The sequence below is a fragment of the Sciurus vulgaris genome (assembly GCF_902686455.1).
Source record: "Sciurus vulgaris genome assembly, chromosome: 3".
NCBI classification, from domain to species: Eukaryota; Metazoa; Chordata; class Mammalia; order Rodentia; family Sciuridae; genus Sciurus; species Sciurus vulgaris.
This window is the reverse complement of record NC_136463.1, coordinates 140,778,700-140,795,337: the sequence shown is the minus strand read 5'-3', so window position 1 is coordinate 140,795,337 and position 16,638 is coordinate 140,778,700. Positions and strand designations below refer to the sequence as shown.

General features: G+C 35.6%; 1 protein-coding gene and 1 pseudogene across 4 annotated transcripts in view; both read left to right on the top strand.

Moving 5' to 3' along the window:
• The window catches only part of TFPI (tissue factor pathway inhibitor), an 87,247-nt gene that overhangs the window by 36,708 nt on the left and 33,901 nt on the right, over window positions 1-16,638 (top strand). For all 3 annotated transcript variants that reach the window (XM_079134585.1, XM_079134587.1, XM_079134586.1), the window contains exon 2: window positions 10,975-11,095. In XM_079134585.1, the coding sequence (XP_078990711.1) occupies window positions 10,975-11,095 (121 nt within the window). The remainder of the gene's footprint in view (window positions 1-10,974; window positions 11,096-16,638) is intronic.
• LOC306657984 (la-related protein 1B-like) lies at window positions 276-10,963 on the top strand (annotated as a pseudogene). Its single transcript, XR_013766614.1, has 2 exons — window positions 276-891; window positions 1,001-10,963. The product of XR_013766614.1 is annotated as a la-related protein 1B-like (transcript).

The following is a 16,638-nucleotide window of genomic DNA, read 5'->3' as shown; positions in this document are numbered from 1 at the left end:
GTTGTGCCGAACGGCCTCCTTTACGGTGCTCCCAGTTGTCCGAGTTCACTGCTCCAGCGGGGGGAGGGGTGTCTCGCCGGCAGCTCTACTTCACAAAGTTTCCTGCGTTCCGGGACCGCCATCCCATCCGGGACGCCTTCCCAACGGGTGAGAGTCACCCGGCTGCTTTGAGTTGGTCCCAATTGTCTCAATATCTCCTCTTTTGAATCCTGAGTCCTGGAGCAACATGAAATGCAGCCACCCTCTAGGCCGCCATCTTGAAAACCCCCAAAAACCTTCTTGACCTTGATCCTGACAGTGATTTCTTAGATATAAGACTAAAAAGCATGGGTACAAAGCAAAAATAGAGAAGAAAAGCTACTCACACTAAAATTTTCTACAAAGGAAACAATAATTAATAGAAGAAGACAAGCTATTAAATGAGCCACATGTATTCTTTCTTTCCATTATTTTACTTTTTTTAAATGACTTTTTTGAGACATAATTCACTTAACATGTAACTCACCCATTTAAAGGCTACAACTCAATGGTCTTTAGCAGTATAATCACTTAAAAGTGAAATCTTCACCAATGCTTGTTATCTGATTTTTTTGATCACAGCCATTGTAGTGTGTGTGAAGAGCTTTCTTATCATTTTGATTTTCACTCCCCTACTAACGATGTCAAACATCTTTTCATATTCTGATAATTTATTTGAATATTTTCTATAGGGAAATGTCTGTTCCTTTTCCCATTTTTTTTTTAAATTGGGCTACTAATCTTTATATCATTGAGTTGTAATAAGAATTCTACATGTATAGTCATCCCTTTATATCTGTGAGGGATTAGTTTTAGGACCTCTGAAGATACCAAAATCGGCAGACGCTCAAATCCTTCATGTAAAATGGCACGGTGTTTTCATATCATCTTTTCTTTTTTTTTTTTTTTTGGGTGCTGGGGATCGAACCCAGGGCCTTGTGCTTACGAGGCAAGCACTCTACCGACTGAGCTATCTCCCCAGCCCCTTCATATCATCTTTATATATCCTCCCATGGACTTTAAATAATCTCTATATTCCTTATAATATCTAATTTGATATAAATGCTATGTAATCAGTTCTTATGCAGATTCCTTAGGGAATAATGATAAGAAATAAAAGTCTGTAAATGTTATAGAGAGATTTTTTCCAAATATTTTCTATTTACCATTAATTGTTGATAGAAAAGGTTGTCTATATTATAGTTATAAGTACTTTGTCATATCTACATAATTTTAAATTATCTTCTCTCTCTTTTAGTTTCTGTTTTTCCTTTCTTTGTAGGACAAGTTTCTAATCTTGATTGAATCCAACTGATTTCTTTCCTTTGCTATTTTGCTTTTGGTGTCATGTCTAAAAGACTTTGCCTAACACAAGATCACAAAGATTGAGTCCTATGTTTTTGAGACATATTTCAAGTTTTATTCTTAAATTTGAATCATTGTTCTATTTTGAGTTAATTTTGTGTATGGTAACAGGAGGGGTCCAATCTCATTATTTGATATGTGCCTATCCAGTTGTCCCAGCATTATTTGTGGCAGACTATTCTGCCCCCGCAAAGGTCTTGACCCCCTTGTCAAAGCTCAGATGACCATAAACATACAAATTTATATTGACTCTGGATTCTCTTTCATTAATGTACATATTCATCCTATGTCAGTGTCATACTGTCTTGATTACTAGAACTTTTAGCTAAGTTTTGAAATCAAGGCGAATCTTCCAACTTTGTTTGTAAGACTGTCTTGGTTATCCTTGATCTCTTGAATTTCCACATGAATTTTAGGACTACCTTGTCAATTTCTTTAAAAAGCAAAACAAAAACAAAAATTTCTGGGGACTTGGTGGGGATTGCACTGACTCTGCAGATCAAATCGGGGCATTCGCCATCTTGATGTTAATCTTCTTGTCCGTGAACAAGGGATATGTTCCCGTTCACTTAGGTCTGTGTGGGAATTTTTATTATACTGAATACACATCCCTTCAGGATATCTGTAGAACTCCCTCCACATTTAGCTCTGCTATCTATAAAAGTAGAAATAAATGGGCGAGGTACAGTGGTGTGCACCTGTAACCCCAGTGGCTTGAGAGACTAAGGCAGGAGGATTGTGAGTTCAATGCCAACCTCAGCAACTTGGCGAGGCCCTAAGCAACTTAGCAAAACCCTGTCACTAAATAAAATACAAAAAAGGACTGGGAATGTGACTCAGCAAAATTTTTATAAGAGATCTTATAAGATCTCATCTCTTATGAGTTTTTACAGAAACTTACATAATGCTCATCATCCTATTTTCATGTATAATAAATAAAAGTATACATGTACATGACAGCATATAAAAATGCTGGAAGAAAATATACCAATTTGATTTATTGTCTATAAGAAGAAGGAGTAATGGGATGGGGAAGATGAAAAGGGCTTTGACTAATACATTTTTACCATGAAAGTGTTTTCTTGTTTGTCTGTATTATGCTAAATATGAATAAATATAGCTATGCCTTACTGAAACTTTTTTCAGTATATAACATCCTAAGACTAAATAACCTGCCTGACCTTGAGATCACACACAATGCTGAGAAAATAGCAGGATTGAAGGTTTGAATTCACAGTGCAGAACATTAGGTAAATGGATATGTGTTACTCTTCTGAGGAACTTGTAATGAAAATAGGAAATACAGTTGTTGATGATCTGTTTCTCTGAGGTTCTATAATTTATATATATCTTTCATTTGCTTGATATTTGACATTTGAATAATTTTGTTGATTTTGTGGTGTTCTCATGTCTGAGGTGCAGTAAGATTTCCATCTCCCTCAGGGGTCTCTGGCAGTAGGTCTGGTGCTCGAAAAGATTGGTTTTGTTGATACCTACTCAACCTTTGTCATTATTATCATAAGCAGAGAGTTCTAGAGGCTTCAGTCTATGATCAGTTGGCCCTATTGCTTTGTGCAAAGTACTCCATCACTGCAGGGGTGTGTGGCAGAGCAAAACTATTCACCTCATGGCTGAGAAGCAAAAAAGCAAGAGCATATTTTTGGATTATACACCTGATAAGGGATTCATTCCAAAATACATAAGGAACTCCTTCAACTCAATAGCAAATAAATAAATAAATAAATGTAGAAGTTAAAGATTGTATAAAGGAACTGAACATGTATTCCTCCAAAGAAGACATAAAAATGGATAACAAGTATATGAAAAGATGCTCAATAACATTAATCATCAGGGTAATAAAAATCAGAGCATTAATGAGATGCCACCTCATACTTGTTTGTGTGACTATCATAAAAATATCAAAAGATGATGTGTTAATGAGGATATGGAGAAAATGGAGCCCTAGCACACTGTTGGTAGAAATGTAAAATGATGAAGCAGCTAAGGAAAATTATATGGAGGCTCATTGAAAAAAATGAAACAATTAAGAGCACGAAGAGAGAGTCTACTAAACGGGGGAAAACCTTTCCCAGCTACTGTTCCAACAGGGGATTAATACCCAGAACATACAAAGAACTTAAAAAAAATACAATAAATAACCCAAATCAATAAATGGAAAAAAAATCTGAATAGACACTTGGCAAAAGAAGAAAGGCAAATGTCCAACAAATACATGAAAAGAATGTTCAACAACTTTAGTCATCAGGGAAATGAAATCAAAACTATGCAGATTTCATCTCATTATACTTAAAATCATCAAGAATACAACAGTGGTTGCTGGTGAAGATGTATGAGAAAAGGTACATTTATACACTGTTGGTAGGACTACAAATTAATACAATTATGGAAAGCAGTATGGAGATGCCCAAAAGGAATGGGACCACCATATGACCCAGGTATCCCACCCCTGGATATTTATTCAAAAAAACCAAAATTCAAATACTATATACTCTAGTGATACATGCAGACCAATGTTTGTAGCAGTGCAGTTAACAATAGCCAAACTATTGAACCAGCTCAGATGTCCATCAACAGTCAACTAGATGAAGACAACAGAGTTTTACTCAGCCCTAAATAAGAATAAAATATGTTATTTGCTGGTTAGATGAAAAGTGGAGAGCATCATGCTAAGTGAAATAAACAAGACTCAGTCAAGGGTCAAATATTTTCTCTCATATGTGGAAGTTAAAGATAAAGCAAAAAAGGAATAAAAAAAGGAATGTCACAACAAAATTAGATGGTCCTATTGAAAATGTCAGTGAGGTTGAGGCCCAGTCCAGCAAAGACAGCTAATAAACACAAGTGGGTACCACTGCATTTAGATGAGGTAAGACCAGAGATTCAGAAGAGATCTGGATGCCAGAACAGCTCTTGGTGTCAACCTGAAGCAAATAACTCATCCCATACACAGGAGAAACTGCACATGAAGTTGGGAGTGAGATAGAGAAAGAAGAGATGATCAGGATGAAGTGTCCAGTGTGAGGAATGAGGTGGATAATATCTGAGGTTCCTTCAGACCCCAGGGAAGAGGACAAGGACAGGGAAGAGGATGAGGCAGAGGAAACTCTTGAGTGAATTTTGATTATTCATATGATCATGTTGAATATGTGAAAGGACAGATCAACCATTTCAAACAAATTAACACCAGTGTGATGTATTACCATGATGACAGAACGGGTGTACAGGAGTATCCTGTGGAAGAAGCATTGCTTAAACAGCATATTAAGCATCAAATTGAATATGACTTCAGTATAGAAAAATTGGAAGGTGACTTCTTTTCTCAGAGGAAGATGGATGGGCAAGGTTTCTTGCCTTTTTCCCTGGTTGCTGGATTTTACCACGTTCAGACTCTCACCACAAAACTAAATCTCATTTAGAGGCCCTGAGGGTCAGCACAGAAGTAGAAGTTGTGGATGAGAAATTGAGGAAAAGACAGAACCAGAAAAGTGGCCAATCCCAGGCCCTTCTGCCAGAAGTGTGCCACAGACAGACTTCTCCTAGCTGACCGATTGTCCAGAGTTGGTGCCAGGTCAAGCCTTTTGCTCACATACAGGCACTATGTCCAGGTCAATAAAGCAGAGAAAGAGAGGACTTTTGGTGTTTCCCAGCTTTCCAGGCCCTTGGCGCTTGATCTGCCCTTTGCCCTGGTGAACATTGCATAACTCACGTGTTACGATGTTTCACAAGGACTGTAAGATTCATTAATGAGGACATTTAAGGGGTAAGAAATTGAAGAAATAAACAAGGGCAATTTTTTCCCATTATTCTTCAAAATGTATTTCAACTACATCAGGATAAGTTCTGACCATCAGAAAAGCATTAATGATGGACAGTTTCACAGAAATTTTTATCTTATTTCTTTGTCAGCCCTGTACTTCTACTCCCAGCAAGCAACTTGGGCGTTTTAAAAGTTGAAGAAATGTGACATTGTTTGTTTGCTTGTTTTATAAAGATATAAATTAGATTTATTTATTGTGTACACTTGGGTCCAAGATGGCATTTTTAACCAACTTATGAACAATCTTTGGATAATATAGAAAATACGTTTTCCACAGGATAGTTAATTTAGGTCAGTCAAGTTGGTGATGCCTGTCCATTAATCATTTATGCTTTATTAATAAAATTAAAAGAATAAAATTTAAAAATGGATGTCACAAACATAGAAGGGAGACCAATGGAGTAAAAGTGCGTTGGAAGGAAGGGCATTGGGAAGTATCACAGATTAAAATCGACTGAATTATGCTATGTCCACATACCACAACACAACCAGTACACACACACACACACACACACACACACACACACACACACATGCACAGGCACATATATAATGCACTAATAAAATAATAATAGTAATAACAGAAGTATAGCTTGCAGATAATGGGGAGGGAGGAATAGGGAAAGTACTATAGAATGAGATAGACCCAATTATGTCATGTGCATGTACAAATATGGCACAATTTATCCCATTACTCTATATAATTACAATGCACTAAAGAAAATGATTTAAAAGTTACTTCCAAATGAAAATAGAATTATTGGATGATTGAGCTGTCTGACTTGTGGAAACATACCCAAAAAAGGTTGAAATCAGAATCTTGAAAAGATATCTGCATTCCAGTTTTCATTAGAGCTTTATTCAAAATAGCCAAGACAAAAACAACTCAAGTATTCATCAACACAGAAATGGATAAAAACATGTACTACATACACAAGGGAATATTATTCAGCCTTAATAAAGGAGATCCTGCTGTTGCATCAATGTGGATGAAACTTGGGGCTATTATGCAAGTGAAAAAGCCAGTCATAGAAGAGGACATAGATATATTTAAAGATAGTGTATCCTTCCACCTAAGGCAGTATACAAATGTATTTCTTTAGCTATCAAAGAGAGGGCTAAAAGAAACGACATTCCAGTAACAATGAGCATAACAAGTACCCAGACATTGTTTTGTAGCACCAATCGCCAACGAAAGGAGTCAGGTTTCTTTAGATAAATGGCTGCCTCTATGACTGGGACAGAAACTAACAATATGAACAACAGAAAATAAAGTATCTTGTAGCAACAGAAAATAAAGAGACACTAAACCCACATTAATGGAGCTGTGGCAAAGAAGTACAAGAGCCTGCTCAGTGCTCTCTCATATTGGCCAAAGCCAGGGGACAATTTGAAAAAGAATATAGATTGTATTTAATTATAATCTGAAATATAAAACAAATATTCATTAGTTCATATAGATAAAAATAAAGAATTTAATAATTTAACAAATAGAACAAGTGTCTGCTACAGATGAATTTCAAACAATTTAAATAGAGACTCTGACCTCAAGGAGAGAGGACATAAACTCCCCACTCCTTAAGTGTGTGATGTATATAGTGATTTCTTTCCAAAGGAAATAGTATGGACAGGTGAGAGTGTGCATTTTCACACGGGAGAAAACTAACCATCACTACCCCAGTCAGGTGATCAAAGTCAATATCAACAGCCAAAAGTCATTGGAGTATGGCCCCTTGGTATGATGTGATAAAAAATAACACTTTACCTCTATGATCTTTTTCCTCCAAACTCGCAACTATAGTCTAAATACGAGAAAAATATCAGACAAATGTGGAGGGGCATCCTACAAAAATAACTGAACAGTATTCCTCAGAATTGCCAAAAACATTTAAAACAAGCAAAGTCCAAGAAAATTGCCACAGCCAGGGGAAGCCTTAGAAGAGGTGACAATTGAAAGTAATTTGGTATCCTGGATGGGATGCTGGAGCAGAAAAAGGAATAGAGGGAAACTAAGGAGATCCCCTTCCAGTAAGGACTTCAGTTATTACAATGAATCAATATTGGTATGCTCCTGGTGACAAATGCACCATATTAATGAAAGATGTTAATAACATCAGGTAATGACTTAAAAAAAAAAAAAAAAAGGCTAAGAATGTGACTTGGTGGTTAATTGAACCTGGGTTCAATCCCTGGTACAAAATGATAATGATGATGATGGTGGTGATGATGATGATGACAGGGTTATGAGAAGTCTCTGTACTCTCTTCACACTTTTTGTTTTTGTAAATCTAATGGAGGGAAATGGTGTTGAATAATACCAGGAATTTAAAATGAAAGGCTTGTATGGGATATACCAAAGCAGGGTATTAAACATATTGGGAAAATGTAATAGTGCTGGAATATCTTGGAGAATGAAAGATGAAACTGGTTGATCTTGAGCTTACTGGGCCCTCAACCACCTAGTAATCCAAGGGAGTGAATCTGAGAAGGAATCACATCTGAGTTTGCCTAGCTACTGCCTCTAGAGTTTCAAGGAGAAACTCCAGCCAAGGTGTATGCTCCTTTATAGTGGACAAAAAGATGTCCGGCTTTCCAAGGCATCTGGATTTCATTATATGTTAGAAGTGCCTACAAAAGAAATGTCAACAAGGAAAGGTTCTGGGAGAAACTATATGTAGCTACCACATTTCGTTTAGGTTTATCCAGAGTTTTGAACATCCTCTAAGAAGCCCTAGTGCTCAAGGTAATTAATTTGAACAAAAGAAAATAAAACAAAGATATGAGGTCAATAGGAAAACACTGCTGAGTTGGATAGCATCCTGGAACTGACACCAATTGGCAGTTGACTGTTGGCCTAGAGTTTAATTGGAAATGTGGAGCAACTGTCAGTGGTGAAAGGAAAGGCATTGGTCCAGGACTCATTGAGAGGCACCGAAGCTGGCACACTAGTGGAGGAAAAATATCAACAGTTATGTTGTTAGCATGAATGAGTTGTGATAGAAACGGCATAAACGATCACATAAAATGTGATTATAAAATAATAGCAGTAATCCATAAATTGATAGAGGAAAGAAATTAATCCTTCTTCAAAAGTATTGAGAACAAATAGAAGAGGACTTTGAAGAGGGGACATTGTTTACCAAATGTGGTATTTAGCCCCCCCTTTCTTTCAACCAAATGGTTGCCCAGCAGAAGCCTATTTAGAAATGACTTAGACTGAACATCTAGTGTTATTATGCACCAAGTTTAGCACTGAACAGACAGAACTATGACACAGTTGTACTCTTTGTTAGTGAAAACCATTTCATATACTTTTCCTTAGCATGTCCCACTTGGATCCAAAATTGTGAAAAAGCAAATGTCTGCCTTCCACTTTCCCAACCAACTTTGTTCACTTTTCTGTTAATGTTTTTTTTAAAAAAAACTATCCATTGAAAGGAAGAAAGGCACTTTCAATTGAATTTCAGATAAATTGTTTCTTTACATGTAAAGACATAACCTCAAAATATTTACTCTTTGCAAACATAAAGCCCCAATTTTTTCAAATTTTTGTCAAGAGATGCTGTGCTCAACAAAAGTGCTCATGATATTGTCTTTACAAATATTTTAGCTCTAGCTTGCTGTATGTAGTATGTAGACAGTGTCTTTACCTGTCGACACCTTTCCCTCGTTCTGGAAGCAACAATTCCCTCCTTCAGAGAGCTATGCTCATTCACTCATTCACATTTGCCAAGCTATTACATTTTCTTGTTCCAGATTCCTGACTGGTTAAGGGTCCACTAAATTTTATTTAAGGCTCATTAAATCTATGACGTTCTCCCTCCCACGGTGCTCCACTTCAAATGTATCAGTCTGAAGTGTGGTACTTTTTACAAATTAAAACTGTGAACTGTTTGAACCTGGGGATAAAAAGAGTAGTCACACTATTTGGATGGATGAATCTTTATGGTTTAAAATCCAGAAATGGTAAATGACCATGTTTCAAACCATGTAGAAAAAAATCGTGCTGCACGGAGAGAATACAACCTTGCAAGCAGTTTAGCAGCATGAAGAGATACCAGCTGTGTTTAGCTCTCTGGTCTAGTTGTTTCTGTTATCCAACATACACCTAACCTTCTAATCCCAGATGGTTCCCATTTTCTAGAACAAAGTCTTATTACCTTTTGACTTAAATTCATTCAAATTTATTTTGAATTTTGCAACCAAACAAAGACTTAATGACTAAACTTGGTGTAAACACTTTAGGCTTCATTTTATAAAGATAGTTACTTGATAGACTTAAGGTCCTAATTCTTGAATTCTTTACCAAGCACTTAACTTCCACCTACTCCCTAGGTCATATGATGCAAAAAATGCTACATGTCACCCTCAAAGTATAGCAGGATTGCACATCATAGAATCAAATGAAAATAGAAAAGCTCTAAAAATTTCTTCAAAAACAGGATGATGTTGAGAAGTTTAGTAGATTCTTCACAGTCACATGTGCATATATATATATATATACATGTGTGTATACATATTTTGTGGATTCATATAGTGTGTTATAAGATATATAATCCTGCCACTGACAAAACAGCAAATATGTGCTCATCTTTCCCATGTGTCATGAGAAAATAGATTATACATTTCACCAGTGATTTTCAGGAATCTTAAAGTAATATTGAATTATGACTTTTTTATTTATATTAAGACTGCCTAATCTTAATAGTGTACATTTCCTCTTCATAATGGTGCCTTTTGTGTCTGGGACTACACCAAACCCCGAGAAGTCTCTAAATCGCTGTGGGTGGAATATCTGACCCTGCCCTTGTGTTCCCTGCTTTCCTTCCTGACTCTGCAGGCATCAGTGGCTCAACACGAGCACATGTTCCCCTCTTTCCTCTTCTCCTGCTGCATGCACATTACACATTTCCTTTCATCTTTAGTTTCAAAGGAGAAATCATTCTGCTTTTAAGAGTTGCTTGTGTTTTCCCATTATTATTTTGCTATGGACCTTTAAATCATTCTGGAACAGGAAAAGTCTCACTCTACTGCCGAAATCTGTTTCCATTAAAGGCTAAGAAGGTTAGCTTACTTCTTACAGTCACTTTTCTGTGAAACTCTTGAAACAGATCATTCTCAATCAGGGAGAATGAACAGGCAAAGGGGACGCACTGAAATGTTAGTCATTTCTTTTGTCTGCAATTCTCTCTGTTTGCTAGCTCATAGAAAACCTGGTCAGGAAATCAGTTATAAACAAATATATCTCAAAGGAAACAAAGTTGGAACTTCTGAAAATGTGTTTCCTCTTTAAAAGAGGGATCAGAGCAGAGGGAAAGGGAAATCCTCAATTGAATGTTGCATTAAGAACATAACAGAAAAATGCAAGAAAAATTAAAATGTGATTAGTTCCGAGAAATCAGAATAGCTATAAGAACTATATGGAAAGTACGATTGCACATGAAATGAACCTTAATATGCACAGCTGTACAGATCAGCATTTAACCATGTCTCTCCGTAACTGCCCCTTGAATCTTATTATCAGTGTTGAAATATGACTTGTATACTTGAATATTATTAATTTTATGCACTAATTATGTTTTTCTCCATAAATTTAAATTATCCCAAGTGTTTCAAATATGATTAATGGCATACATGAGTCTTAGAGATATGTGAGTATGGAAAGTCACAGAAATTTGTATTCCAACTAGTCTAGAGATGAGTTTATATTGGCACTTTATTTACTAGATATGTTTGGGTTCTCTATTTCACAGATGATTTATGCAATGCAGAAAGAACACATGTTTTGGGCTTCTGTATGCCTGTTGCTTTGTCTTGCCCCTGTGTCTCTTAATGCTGTTCCTGAGGAAGATGAAGAACACACAAATATTACAGGTAAAACATTACAAACATCGATCTTATTTAGCTAGTCAAAGTTCTCAAGTTTAGTCTAAAAATTCTTATATGTTTTTCTTCATGTAGGAAAATTTGTTTTTATCAAAGTGTTATTTTCCTTTGGAAACCTCTTATACCCAGTGTGTTTATTTTTTAAACTCAGTCCCAAATCAAGTCACCAGAGTAAGAAAAGCTCTGGACTACAGTATTAAACACTGAAGTAGCTCTGGGATACTGCAAGGAACAAAGTGTTGAAGAAACACGGTGCCACCCTTTAGCTGGTAGAAGCGTGGGAAGGAAAAGGAACTATAGACACCCGAGGTTTCAGCCATTCTCTCCTTATCACCCATATTTACGAAATAAGAATTTTAGAAATGAAGCTAAATGTAAGAATCTAGTCAGGTAGAATGCCACAGGATCTAGTAATGGAAGTTAGTTCCAATCCCATAAAACTCCATGTATAAAAATGAAGATAAAATGAAAAACAAGGAAAAGACTGCAAAGCGTTTGCTATCATAGATTTATACCTTATATAAAAAGGAACATCTTGTAGCAAATTACTAAATATTAGTAATATTTAGTATATTACTAAATATAAAATTATTGATAGACATCTCAAACTATTAGTAATAGAGAATATAAACATTGTGGGGCTGGTTTGTGGTTCAGTATTGGAGCGCTTGCTTGGCATGTGTGAGGCACTGGGTTGGAATCTCAGCACCACATATAATTAAATAAATAAAATAAAGGTCCATGAACAACTAAAATACATTTAAAAAATTTTGATAACCTCTATTATTTATTTAATAGTTCATGATAGACATTTCCATAAATATACCTTTCAGTTTCACACCTCTAACCACTTTAAATTGATGATTTTTAGTGTATTTCCTTTTAACAAAGATGAAAAAAATATATTTTTTTTTTGTGCCTGAAATGGGTTGGTGCAAAGCAGAGAGTGATGATTGAGGTTCTTAAGGAACTTACGGTTTCATAGAGGAGACTGAAGGATAGGCCATTTCAGTAAAGTGGAGTATACACAAGCATCAGAGCATGCAGAGGCTGCTGATCATGATACAAAGAGGTAGAGACTTATCCAACATTGGTGATCTGAAAACTTGGCATGGAAAATGGGGTTACGAAAATTTCCTAGAGATGGAACATTATTTCAAAATTTATAAACCATTATGTTCCTTTGGACAATAAGACTGTGGACATGAGATGCATGTTAGTCCTTTACTGAACTTTCTCTCAAATGGGAGTGAGATAAATAATGACATCCTGAAGGTTAGGGAGACAAGGGATGTCAAGGACAACATTCCAACAAGATAAAGATGGGCACCCTCATCTTGGGAAGTACCAAGAAAATGTGTCCAAGAGCTCCCAATGTTCTTCTCTCTGTCCAGTTTCCCTTGAAAGATTGAGAAAATGCAAGTCAGTCATCCAGGAGTTGCCACAGTCAGACAGGAAGTTGCTGCTGTTGAGCCAGTCTGGCAGGAAACCAGAAGTAAATCATCAATAATTAAGTCAAACCTTAATGTCACTACAAGGTAGCTTGCTGACCTAGATGATTAGGAAATGACTTTGATCATAACTTAGGCTTGAAGACCTCTTGGCTTACTAGATATAGTCTTACTTAGTTTTGTTTTTCTGTTTTAGTTTTAATTCATCTTGCAATCCCATGATACCACGTCTGAGGTACTATTTTTTACAGAAAAATATACAGAATTTTTCCACTTCTCTCATGGTCAACTGTAGACTTCAAATTAAAAAAAAAAAAAAAAAAAAAAAAAAAAAATCAGCCCAAACAGCAGGGAGGTTATATAGAATAAACTTCTTGATAAGAAAACATGGTAATAAATAAAAGTATTGATGAGTTACCTTTTAACTAAGAGACACAAGATTAGCAGGAAACATTTAGAGAAAGGCAGATAACTTTCAGAAGGTTCAGAACTGGGCAGACCTGTGTTCACAGGTTTGGTTTTTCATCCATACCTTTGTGAAATTAAAAGTTATTTAAACCTTCTGAATTCCAGTGTTCCAAATTGTAAACAAATGATGTATACTTACTTCCACATGGTTGGAAACTGTATAAAGGCATCTGGCACACTTTTCTGGCATAGAGAAGGCAAAAAGTACCTCTTTGTATTCTTCCTTTCCGAGAAGTTGAATTCTTTAGTCAGGCAAACACATGTGGCCTCTGTTACCTGAGAGCCCTAGATTCCCAGAGGCTTGCCCGGAGGATGAGAGTTCTAACAGACAAGACATCACAGTTCCTCAGGCACCAAATATTTTACCGAGTCTTTTATTCAACATCGCAAGACACATTCTCAAACTGTGAAACGCAAAATACTTGGACTCAACTACAAAAATGATTGAATAGAAACCGTCATTTTATTCGGATGGTTACACTAGATTAAATTCCTGTTATATTGTCCCTTGTGATCAGAAGCAGATAATCCTGACCTGCCCACATTTTCTCAGGTCTCAATTTCAAGTCTCTGTAAAGTTAGCCTTGCTTCCCTCAGCTAGACATCCTGTTATAGACTTGTAGGGCACCCTGAATCTCCCAAATATTTATGTAAGCCTGTAAGGTTTACATGCTCCAAGAAAGAGGGATTACTGCTACCTAATCTATTGTCCGCCTGCTGAGATAATGCAATGTCTAATAGATACATGCTGAAAACACGATTATTAACATTCAAAAGATTTGTCTTAGTAAGCATTGAAAATCAAGACACACTCCCATCTCTTCTGAATGAAGTGGTGAAGCATTGCGTGACAGACAGCACATGGAAGTACTCCTCCATTTTAGGGATGCTGTGTTTAGGTATGGCTCACAAGCTCGATCCGTGAAAAGCTATTCTCATACAAAACTTCTGTAAAAAATGCATTAAACTGTGAATGGTAATGAGGAATAATCAGAGTAATAATATTAAAATGTAGTTAATAAAATTGGATAGTGTTTCTTTAACCAATCATTATAGAGTTATCACCTTTCATTGTTGAACCTATTTTTAGTTTCATAAAGTAAATTTAAGAAAAATGTAATTAATTGAGTAAAACTTTTATAATTAAATCTATGTTATAATATCAGTCATACGGGTCTGTGACAATGAGTGAGATATCTGTTGTAAAAGCACTTGGGAGTGTCAATGCTATGTCCTTCACTTGTAGTGTGAATTTGAGAAATTTGCTTAATTTTCGCAATGCTATTTTATGATTTATAAAATGAAGATAATGCCAATCTCAGAAAGTTGTGATCATCGAATGACATAATTATTTTTAAAAAAGATCTAAGTAATTACTCAGTAAAATTAGCTGTCATTGAAACAATAACTACATAAGGCCACTTTTGTTTTCTGTCTTTTACTTTGTGGTGCACCGACACACTCTTGTGGCCAAATTATTGAATAGCAGGATCAATCTGAGGCAGGTGTTCGGATGAGAGACGATGTCAAAGATTTAGCTGGATGATAAGGACTATCAAGTAAATTGAGAGAAAACAGTGGGACTATTAATGTGAATGAATCTTATTTAAATCATTGAGTAATAAAACATGCTCTTCTTGAATATGTTTGAAAGCATGGGTATTAGGTAATGTCCTCGTAGGTGTCAATCTATACCAGAGTCTATCTGAAACACTGCTTCAATTATTTGGAGTCTCTAAAGTTCTAAAGTCACCTTAATTTGGGAATGAGGACCACTTCATTTTATGAGAAGGACTGTAGAAACTTCTGAGTTAACAGTTTATAGCTATAAGATTCAAAATGCTGGAATATTTTTATTCCTGGTTCATTTCTTGAAAGTAAGCAATTCTGAGGTCCTGATTCTGACGTCAAATGTTTATAGAATCAATAGGACAAATTTTTATCAGTTCCCCCAAAAAGTGTGCAGAGCATACAAGCTCACAGTCCCAATTCTTTAAAGCTAACTCTGGCCTTCTGTAAGTCAAATACACTATTTACCGTCCTTACGTAAAACTCTATAGATTTTCACACCTTAACAATTCAAATATGAGTTATAGCATTCTAAACTTCTTAAGACAGGGAATATGAGAAGAATTTATGATTGTTTATTAATATACCATGACAAATGTATCATTTGACTATCATAACTAGTATGCAAAGGGAGAAAATACATTTTTTCCATCGGTCATTTTTGCTTATATACAGACATTTATGTATGAAAAATATTTCCAGAAACCCTCTAACATACAACTTCTTAATATTTTAAAATATATAGAAAAATATTTTTGCATAAAATTTTTAAAAAATATAAATATCAAGGAGGAATAAAATAATTTAAAGAAAATGATAACTATGAATTTTAGTGTGCAGCATAGGTATTGGAATCTGTGTGTGTGTGTGTGTGTGTGTGTGTGTGTGTGTGTGTGTGTGTTGCTAGGGATTGAACCCAGGGGTGCTTTATCCCTGAGCTATATGCCCAGTCCCTTTTATTCTTTATTTTGAGGTAGGGTCTCACTAAGTTGCCAACACTGACCTTGAACTTGCAATTCCCCTGCCTCAGCTTCCTGAGTGGCTGGAATAATCGTTTTCACCACTAAGCCTGCTCAGAAACTCTTGATATGTCTGAGAAACATTTGGGAGACAATATTCATATTTCAGACAAGTTTGTCAGCACAAAATATTAAAGAAGTAGAAAAAAATGAAATTTAAACGTGTATACATTAATGAATAATTAATTCACTATGATGAACTTATGTGCAAAATACTATAGATATTGATTGAATTTGATGACAATATGCTATAAGTAAAAATTATTGAAAACTATATTGACAGCCAGGTTTGATGACTTACTCCTGTGATACTTGACTAGGGAGGCTGAGGTAGGAGGATTGCAAGTTTAAAGCCAGCCTCAGCAACCTAACAAAAGCCTTTTTCAAAATTTAAAAAATGTTAATAATAAATAAATAAAGGACTGGGGATGTGGTTAAGCACCCATTGGTTCAATCCCCAGTATTAAAAAACAAACAAACAAACCAAAAAACTCTATGGGCACAAACACAAAACTTGTTTGACCAATTGAACAGAAACTCAGAAAAAAGCTGAAGCAAAATGCAAATGCTGAAATACATAGAACTAAACTTTAGTTAAAGTTTTGACCAACGTTATAATTTATTAATAAGGGACTTCATGACAATTGTGTTTGGTGCTAAAGGTTTCACTTTATCATAACAATCCTCTGTCCTGTGTATATTTGTTCATCATCAAATTTAGGCTCTAAAAAATTTATTATTCTATCATTTCTGTTAGTTCAATTTATTTCATTTGAAAACAATTCAGTTATCAAATAGATCAAAATAGTGCTCCAAAAATTGTAAATTAAAGATTGGTAGTTTGAGATAAAATTCACATGTTCATAAATAATCACTGTCACATATATCAAACATCATAAAAATGCAAACTTATGTATAGAAAGCTGTGTGTGTGTGTGTGTGTGTGTGTGTACTCAATACATAGACAATACCTGAGGAGTATTCTATAGCATTCTTTGGTCAATGTTGGGTTTCACCAATCACA